Source organism: Acanthaster planci, linkage group LG10, assembly GCF_054643075.1.
Source record: "Acanthaster planci isolate LZ-2023a linkage group LG10, COTS_SCS, whole genome shotgun sequence".
NCBI classification, from domain to species: domain Eukaryota; kingdom Metazoa; phylum Echinodermata; class Asteroidea; order Valvatida; family Acanthasteridae; genus Acanthaster; species Acanthaster planci.
The window spans coordinates 4,725,713-4,735,900 of NC_141786.1; the positions used below are offsets into that span (position 1 = coordinate 4,725,713).

The 10,188-nt window shown below is 41.3% G+C and overlaps 1 protein-coding gene across 18 annotated transcripts in view; it reads right to left on the bottom strand.

The window, feature by feature from the left end:
* The window catches only part of LOC110988801 (uncharacterized), a 42,680-nt gene extending 38,294 nt beyond the window's left edge, over window positions 1-4,386 (bottom strand). For 12 of the 18 annotated variants that reach the window (XM_022252653.2, XM_087142052.1, XM_087142051.1 and 9 more), the window contains exon 1: window positions 4,022-4,381. In XM_022252653.2, the coding sequence (XP_022108345.1) occupies window positions 4,022-4,139 (118 nt within the window). In that variant the 5' untranslated portion in view covers window positions 4,140-4,381. Of the gene's footprint in view, window positions 1-3,785; window positions 3,943-4,021 lie in introns of those variants that run through there. The other 6 variants (XM_022252658.2, XM_022252657.2, XM_087142047.1 and 3 more) reach the window with 4 other exon arrangements.
* Window positions 4,387-10,188: the final 5,802 nt, after the last annotated feature.

Here is a 10,188-nt window from a genome sequence, read left to right on the forward strand (position 1 = left end):
TAAAAATCTCTGAAAATGGGCATGTATGATCCGTCCCATTACTCTCAAACAGAGTTGTATTTTCTTGTTTTTGTATAGCTGCGTGGTATTTAATGGTTTGTGATTGTTTTACTACTGTACTGACGGCCAGCCATACACTATGTACATGTATGTACATGTACATTGTGTAGCAACTACGATGTACTTTTACGAAAAACACGATTGTGGCGTCAACAGAGCAGTTAGATCATAGCTGAGGTAATTCCACCATAATGGTCATAATGGACTTTGGTCATTTTAAAACTAACCACTTACAACTTCTGTTTGTAGTTATTGTTTTCAAATCAAACCTTGATCTGTTTTACGAATTTTGAATTGCCAAAAGATGCACTTTATCAGGTTTCACTGAACTTGAGGCTGGTCAGGATAAACACTGTGCTTGTCAGCTGAGAAACTCGGTCGGTTTCTGTGCAGGCATAGGCCTAAGGCCACACAAAGTTGCTTCCTTGGCTTTTTGTGAAGGAGATTGTCATTACATCTATGCAACATCATCAAAACACTACATGCAATGAGAAACTTGTGTGTCTTGTTTGTGCATAAACATGATCTGGGGATGTCTGCATTGCTCAACTTACCTGTGCCACTTAAAAACTGTTGTCATAACGTGCACCTGAGTCTAGACGTTTGGCCTGTAGGGCCACTTTCTAGAGTGTGTTCAAGAAGGGGGCACGGTTTTAGAGTTTGATACACGTACAGTGTACATGTATCAATTGAAAATCTAATTCAGATGGTAGACCTACAGAAAATCTTCCGGTACCTGTAGGGGGGGCACAGCATCCCATGGGGGGCACCAGCTTTCAGAGGTGTGGTTCTTTTAAGGCCAACCTTTTGTACCCGTAAGCCTTGTTTAAAGTCAAGAATTTTCGGCTTTCTGAAAGTCAAATTCTGCTTTCTTCTGTTTTCGAAATTTTGTGTACAAAAACAGTATGTGACTGTACATATGTACATGTACTGTAGGCCTACATTTACCATACATGTGCATCTGCAGGTATTTTTGGCATAATGATACACGTGTAGGGCTTACACGCAGCATGCCAAGTGATCTTGGACTGGTCGGAGGAAATCAATGCCTGGGGGACACCGGGAATTTGTGGGGGCAGGTCCCCTCCCCCCGGCCCCCCGTGACAACGTCACTGGTACCCGTACACACTATTATCAGTCACAGCTAGAGACCTGTACCTAATGTATTGTGCACTGGTCCACGTCAAGGGATATTTATTGTTTTCTTGAAGTACATGTACCCATAACAATACCAACGTGGAGAAACCTTAATTAACAAAAAAAATTAAAACCTGAAAAATATCGGACAACTCAGTCAAAGTGGTGTTCTCATATTGATGTTGATTTTTTTTAAGTCTTTAAGGGCCCAAATGTAATCCGATGTTTGTACCAAACTCGTACAGTCTCCATGTAATTCAGAGATGATTTACTTGAGGACATCAACTTGTGGAAACTGATTTTAGGGGACTCTACTCGTTGTTTCTGTAGTTTTTACAGACAGCTGCTAATTGGCAAATCAATGATGGTCTGATGTCTATGAAGAACGTTGCATAGCAGTTAAATTAATGGTTCTTGAAACTGATGACAGGCCTAAATTCTTACTCAAGGAGTTTGTACAAAGTAAGAATTTTACTCAACAGGTGTCTTGTGACACTTCCTACATGTATCCTTGATCCTCATCCTATTTCTGCGCACCTAAGGCTTTGAAACAAGATTTCCAGAAACCACAGTGCAGTTGCAATTTTTCAGAGGTGATTTTATTTCTACAACTCACAGTCTGTCATTGAAGCAATTCACACAAAAAAGTGACTTCTTTTAGTGCCCAGGAGTAGGCCGCTTTTAGTACGCTTGACCACAGGTGTGTGCAAAAATCCCCACCTACATCTAAGCAGCCGGCAGTCTTTGAAATCTACGGTGGTCAAGACGTGCAAAACAAGATATGTTTATTGAAAATGCGAGTTCTGGTGTTTGACATCATAACAGCACATACATGTATGTATATTCTTTGAATTTAAACAGCTTCGTACTTCAAATTTTCGAGTAGCCATTTCTAGTTCATTTGAATAACTTCTTAAAAATCAGTAACAGGGAAATGAATTTTAATAAAGAATGTTATTTTCACCTTTTATAACATGAGGTTCCTTGGCCTGTCAATATTTAACATTCTTGCATTATAAATTAAAAGCAAAGTCTCTTAATGTGTCCTTTGGTCATTGTCAGTTTTGACAGTCTTCACTAGCCTAGCACTAAATATGGTACCCAACATCCTCCAGTGGTCTGCCCCCTCTTCTGTACACCCCATGGCTCCATATTAACCATCAACATCCACCTTGTCTCTAACGTCCCCTCCAAAATAAATCTGTAATCATAATAATGAACGTTTTTTAAAGAAAAGACAGATAGTCTGAATGTCCTTCCACAACACCTTCCTGGTGCTGGTAGACCTAATGCCGCTCCGTCAATGTTCTTTGTTATTTACACGCCCTGTAACCACCCCCTATTAGTGAACAACCCCATCCCCCAAACACCCCCTCCCATAAACAGTTTCCGCGGTGATCAGGCTGGGGCATGAATCCCATCCCACCTTTGCCTTTATTCATGAACATGGGCAACGCAGTGTCAACCCAAGTAATCTACCTCTCTACCGAGGAGGAAACCGAGAAACAAAAACTAAAAATGACAAATGAATCACTCAATTGACAAAAGAAACCAAAAATGACATTTTGAAACTTCAAAACTAAGAAAAGGGTCCTATTTGCACCCCTGTAGTGCTTCACCGAGTCAACAAATTTTAAATCAAGTGACACATTAAAAGTACATGCTAGACAATAGAGGGCGAACTGTACATGCAGGATGACATGAAGGCTTCCTCAATTTTGGGGGGACTCAAGAGATATTTGTGTCTGGGAAAATTCCCCCCAAAAGGGTCATTTATTTATTTCATGCATAAACTAAGGTTACTGATTAGATTTCCAACTGTAGGGTCTTTTGCAAAACTTCTGAATGCCAACAAATGACACAAGTTACCGCTGGCAGTTCAATAGTGCGCGCGCGTCTGCAAAACGTTCACTGAAAGGTGAGTGTGTAGAAATAGGACTGCATAGATTTAGGGGGCCTGACGACACCTCCATGGTCATGATGGTACGACCTACTATGTACATGTACCGGTACAGTCCGTGTTTGTACCATGTGTAGGCCTACAGTCAGACCCTTCCTCCGTGGTCAAACCTTCCTTTTTAATAGCTCAATGGTGGTCAGACCATGGTCAGACCATGCAGGAATAAGAAGAAAAAAGAAACAGATTTCTCTATGGTCATGGTGGTAGGCCCTCCTTTTGCTGTAACTGTCAAGAACAGTAAAAAAATCCTTCCACTTCCCCTGTACACAATAGACAAACGATGCATCATACATGTACATGTACAATGTATGTATGTCACTTGACTAATTTTGAGTGATAGGACAACTGTGTTGAGATTGCTATCTTTGCATAGGCGGGTTACAACTTACAAAAAATACAAGCATGACAAGTTAAAAAGAAAAAAACAAAACCCAAACAGGCCTAATGAACCAAATACCGAACATGTCGTGCACAAGGCCTATCTCTTATTAACTTCATGGCAGGCAAATTTCTTCAAAACTGCATTTTATACCCCCCCCCCCATCAGAACTCCTCCCACGATGCGTCATGTCGTCGGGTAGGCCTACGGCAGCATTTTGTGACCAATTTTATTCGCAATCACACTCACTGCGCATGGCAAACGGTACGTGGCAAGTGCACGATCAGACGAGCCATGGTGGACGAACACAGCCAACAAATGCGAATCGCTTCATTCTGCCATTTCAGCGCCCCTTTCCCTCGAAGAAAACTACCCCAAACCAAGTTCAAAGTGGCATGCAAATCCCCAACTTTGTGACACATCCTGCCACGATATTATGATTTTATGCTAAATTGCAAAATATGAATATGTAAAACAATTCATACCTCGCTGTTCTTCTTGCTGCTTGTTGGCAGACGGGTCCCCCATTTTGAATATTAAAACCTCGACGTTACGCTGCCCGGTTCCGCGTGCTGCGTCAGACTTGGACATATCCCGACTCATTCCGGAAAATAATGAGGGGCGACAACGCCAAAAATCTCACCTGATGCAATGTCTGGAATCAACTGAAGCCGTCGAGGCCCAACTGAAGGCATGGGACAAGGTGTGGATGGGGTTTTCAGCGATGATTCGGGCCGTTTTGCTGAAGACAGAGCCTGAGAAAGTGAGGGTTCCGACCGGTGCCGAGAATTAATGCCCCATGTAAATGAGCGTCTTTGCCTTGCCTGGTTAGCTATCTAGCTACGTGCGCAATATGCATGCATGCCTGTCTTTTACCTTTGTTCAGCATATGCATGACGCCACTTGTGTCACGTGACATTGAATAATGCATGTTACTATTTGCACTTCCGTGGGCCACTGATGAATGGTGGCGCTATGGCAAAACGTTCTGCCTACATAATTTCTCAAGTATTCAGTAATCAAGAAGACACAATAATTGTGTAAATAATTATGGTAGTGTTCACTGACAAACCGCGTGTCAAACTTTTTTTTTTTTCAGGAAAACATTTTCCATGAGTGAAACAAATATTGTTCGGAGAAAGCAAAGAGTTTTTTCCCCATGGTGCTGAATCTGTCTGGTCTAATATGTTACATCTTGAGTTCCACAGGTGTCCGTCTTAGGGCCCTAGGCCTCTACTTTTCAACATTTATATAAATGACTTACATTTAATACATCTTTCAAATCCCCCTCGGCAGTATGCAGATGACACTTTTTTCATACCGGCAGATTCAAGGGGAAAACGATTTGATGTCTCTCCACACAGATCTAGATGAAATAAGTTCTTGGTCAACCCGCGCTGACGTATTTAAATTCCCCATCCCTTGCCATTTCGCACGTATTTGGAGCACCTTGCCGAGTGACTTAATTGGCTAATCTGATATGTGCCCCTCTTCGTCAGTTTTTGAGTGAGCTGAAGGGACCACTTTGCTGGCTAAGCTCTTTTTCAACCCATTGTCATATTTTTATTTTTACCTTAATAATGATTATTTTTTGTTACGCCATTTCTTGCCTTACCGTATTTGGGTCTTGGGAGGTATACGCCTTTTGGCGACAGTTTATTTTTATACTTTTATGTTCTCCTGGCCCGCTGTGTCTTGTGATTGTCTTGTATGTTCAATTGCCCCAAATAAATATTACTGTTATTATTATTTAAAGCAGCTCCATATGGAATTAAACTTTTTTGTAGAGCTTAGCACTCCCTCGTGTCTAATTAAAGACTTATTTAAATACCACTTGGAAGCACTGAGTCTAACCAACCTGCAAGAGTGGGAATGTCGAGTGAGTGGATTAGTGCCAATCTTTGGCAATTCATTGGGATTATTTTATCACTGGCAAATACAGGCCAAGTTGGGGTCAAGTGGCCTGCCCCTGAAAGGACCAGTATTTCTAATAAAAATGGAAGACATACCGTTAATTGGAACAGTTTGATTTTCTTTTCTCTCCTGTAAGTGCGTCCTACTAAGCACTCCCCACTAACCGGACGCCACCGTCACAGACAGACTATGAGAAAAAGTAAAGGGTCTTCATTTCGACCCCCCCCCCCCACACACACACACACACCTACACCCACACCTGTTTTACATCCAAAGTGAGGACATTCCACAGTGGTTTAAGACCCAGACATTGGGTCTGATTTGTGTTGTTCAATTTTCAACAAAAACGTCTTCGTTAGAGTCATTTGAGTGTAAAAAACTTTATTTAGAAATTTCGTGTTCTGTTTCTGAGATCTAACAGTTTTAAGCTAACACGAGTAGAAAGTAAAAAAGATTCACCTTTTGTTTTAATGTAAAATATCTGCCGAAGCAAATAAAACCTCGTTTAAAAATGAAATATTGCTTTTTTATGTTGCCTAGATGTACTCCCTTCGAATGGTGCAGAGTACGATGTGGGTCAATTCTTGGATGATACGTTGACATAACATTGAAAAAAGTCAACTAAAATAGCACAAAATACATCTGTTTAAAAAATATTTACGATAAGACTTTTGAAGAGTAACTTCTAGTACCAATGATAAAAAGCCATAAATTTGTAACATATCAAGAGAGTAAATATTCCTTGTCAAGTTAAAATCGCGGTAAATTCGCGGAAATGCCCCTTACACCCGTAAAAGACGAAATTTCGATCAGTGTTTTCACTAGAAATAATTATTGCCGATCACTCTCGAACGAGCGCCCTCTGTTGACATGAATAGTCCACGCAATTCAGCAACACGTGCCCGTACATACTCTCCGACCCCACACGGTTCTTGCGATGTCATCGCATTGAATATTGAAGTGCCGAAGCCAGTTACATTTTCAACGAGGTGAAATCTCTTTTGTTGTACTTTATTCGCCTATCTGCGATTACGTAAGAATATCTTACCGCTGGCTGCATGGAATGTGAGATGAATTGTCGAGGAAAAGTCTTGACAAAAAAATTTCAAACGAACAAAGTTTTATTTTTTTGTAAACTTGACCGGATGGAGCACAGTATGCGAGCAGAGAGAAAAGGGAAAACACTATTATAGCCAACCAGACGTGTTTTCTCAGAGCAAGCCAGATACACAGGTACGTTCATTTCGGACTGATTTTTGTTCAGTCAAAAACCCCTAAAAACAAACAGACAAAAGGTAATTGAGCTATCATTGTGATGTAGAGCAGACATGAATGGCTTTATCGTAACTCAGTAGAGCTTTATTTCCCGGAACTTCTCCAACCTGAAACCAACCCACAGCTAGCCATCTGACTCCTTATAAGAACCCCTCAATTTGCAAAGCTACATATTTCACAATTTTTCTGTCTTCGATGGCCAGGAAGATGGAACCCTCTAACGATGAGATCTGGAATAAATACCTAAAGACAGAATGGATCGGGCACTACAAGAGGCCAGACTATAACCGTAGCTGGAGAAATTATAGCAGACTACAGCCTAAAGGGAAAGTTCACAGAACTGTACATTTCCAAGCAACTAAAAGCACTGAGGGGGAAATGTATCAAATTGAACAAATCACTACCCTCCCCCCTTAGCATTCAAGAAATTTTCCTTGATGAATCATTTCTAATTTTTGAGAAAGAGCCATCTCCAAAACAAATGACACATCATCAATTACTGTTGAGGAAGCTTGTCCAAAAAGGCTGAAGCTGATGTTTGCACTCACCCGAGAGTTGATCCCCTAGATGAAGTGGGACCTGGCAAACGGACGCAATATTAGATGAGTTGCGAGTAGAAGCCGTGGAAAATGGAGTATCCCAAACTGTATTTGGAGATGATGTTCAAACATGTTTAATATAGTTTTTAGGAATTTGGACCCTTTTACAGTCCTGATATGGGTCAATATGGTTTTAATCCACTGTGATGCATTCCTTTGTTCTCCTGTGGTTAAGGAAACTTGAGGGAAATGCTCCTTTTTCTCCAACTAGGATGACTCGTTCGAGCTGCATTTTTATGATGATTTCCTGGACTGTTCCTCTTCATTTTGCCACAAATAACTTCGACCCCAAAGTGCCTCTGAAACAAATTTTAGAGAGGGGAAAACATTGTGTGGACGTGTGCGAGTCCACACAACGTCATCATACCCTACATTATGTGGACTTCTTTTGTGCAGAGGTCCATACTATGTGACTTGCCTGCACAGTATATCGATGACGTCATATCTGATCTTGTTGAGCTAAAACACGGAGTTCCTCAGGGATCTGTAGGTGGGCCATTGTTGTTTAGCATTTACCTTAGTGGTCGTAAGCAAGTTTTGCAGTCCCTTCAACTACCACTGCTATGCTGATGACGTGCAGCTCTTTCTGCCATTTGCTCTAAATCAAGAGGATGCCTTACGTGCTCTCCTTAGACTCGAATCCCGCTTTACTGACATTAATGTGTTTGAGCTCTTAAACTTAACAGTGATAAATCAGAACTAATTCTGTTGGAATCGAAGTCACAGCTTGCAAAAATCAATGTCAACAGCATTAACATAAACACTTCTTCCGTGTATGTGTCAGAAACCTGCAGAAATCTTGGGGCCATTTTTGACTCGTTTATGTCAATGTCTCACCATGTTTCCAATATTTGTAAGCCCATTAGATTTTAGCTCCGTAATCTGGATATCATTCGGAAGTACCTAACCCGCTCAGCCACCGAGAGGCTTGTCCATGCTTTGATTTCGTCTCGTTTGGACTTTTGCAACTCTTTGTTGTATCAGTTACCCCGCAATCAACTTGATCGTTTTCAGAGACTCCAGAATTCTGCTGCCCGCGTTGTGACGCGAGCTCCGAGCTCACATTACTCCCATTCTGCTTTCTTTGCACTGGCTCCCTGTGGCTAAACGAATTAAGTGCACGCTGTTACTGCTGGTTTACCGCTGCTTAAATGGTACTGCTCCTCAATACAACATTGATTTGTTATCTGCGTATAATCCACCAAGGCGCCTAAGATCATCTGATGCTTTCCTGCTTGTCATCCCACATACGTAGGCCAACAGCACATGGGGGATCCGTCTTTCGCTCATGTGGACTCTTTTCTCTGGAACTCCCTTATTTGCAATTTATCACTCTTAGGATTTAAAGCAGCCTTGAAAACCTTCTTGTTTCCTAGTTAATCAGATCAGACCTGCGGTAAATGTTTTTCATATATTTGTATTTACCTTTGCAGTAACTGTTATAATGTATTTGATGTATTCTATTTTGTAGAAGTGTTTGTTTGCGCCTCGAGCAGTCACTTAAGACGGATTTTGGCGCGTTTTTCTAATTAACAACGAGAAACAAGGATGTTACGTACTACGTAAATACGTCTCCCTGTGACCGAGTTGGCTCTTCACACATTGCTTGAAGCCATATTCGGTAGCCATCTTGATAAGCTTACTCCCAGCCGTCTTATTAAGTGACCATGTGATCCTGTCCAGTTTATGTTTGGCCGGTTAAAATCTCCCAAAATAATATTAGAGTTTATTTTTCCTTTAAAGTACAGCAACAGATTTCGTCAGCTCGTCAATTTGTTGACCAAGTTTATCATCTAGCGATCGATAAAATATTCCAATGATAACTACTTTGGATTTAGGCCTACTGGTTTTGGTTTCCGTCCATATAACTTCACAATTTTACCGTCCACGTTGGAACATTCATTTCACACCAACTGGGTTGAAACTGCCTGGACCCCCCCCCCGTGGTGTTTCAATATCTCATCTCTGTCCTTTCTAATAAAGACTTCATAGATGGTAATAGCCATGACTATGTACCACAAATAATATCTAGTTGATACACCTTTACAAGGACTTGTAGATTAGCCATTTTTCCTCTATAATTGACAGTTAATCAATAAGCAATGTAAATTTCTCTTAACAGAATGTCGATATCATCCGCCCCCCCCCCCGTGGTGGTGCTTATCCTTCCAACTGTCAGTTTGTCATGTGTTGGTCCCAACAAACTATTGAAAATATTGAAAGCTCGCAATTTTAGCAACTCCAGACGTATAGGCCCGAGTCTGCAGTAGCCTGATAAGCAGACTTCGAGGCACCTGTGCACGCTGTGAATCCAGGTCCGTTCACATGTGTCACACCGTGGTCACACATTACGGCGGCATCTGTCTCTCGCACCTACGCTTCGCGCTCTGCATTCAGGACTCGGAAGGCCTACCCATTCATCCAGGTTTACATACTTTTCCATGGTAGTTTTAACTTAATCAAACTCAAATACAACTGTAGAGAAACTCCTAACCAGATGGCACATGCAGTACATCAAGCATGTCCAGTAAAGACGGTGACAGGTGCTGCTTTTCCTGCCCGCCATGTCTAATCTTCTTTGGATGACAGATATATCTGCCAGTATAGTAGACGTATCGTGAATCCGGCTCACCATGATTAAAGAATACAAGTAGATAAACTTCCAAGATCTAAATTAAACAAAGTTCAAAATGGAATCCACTCAGATACGTGACTCAGAGGCCACACGTTGAGCCTCGATTTCATACGCATTTTGTGTGGAACTTTTTACTTGTACAATTTATTGCAAAAAAAACAAAAAAAAAACAACTGAAAAGCTATATTTTGCAGCAGGTAATCAAACCGTCGGCTACGTTCTGGTAGGT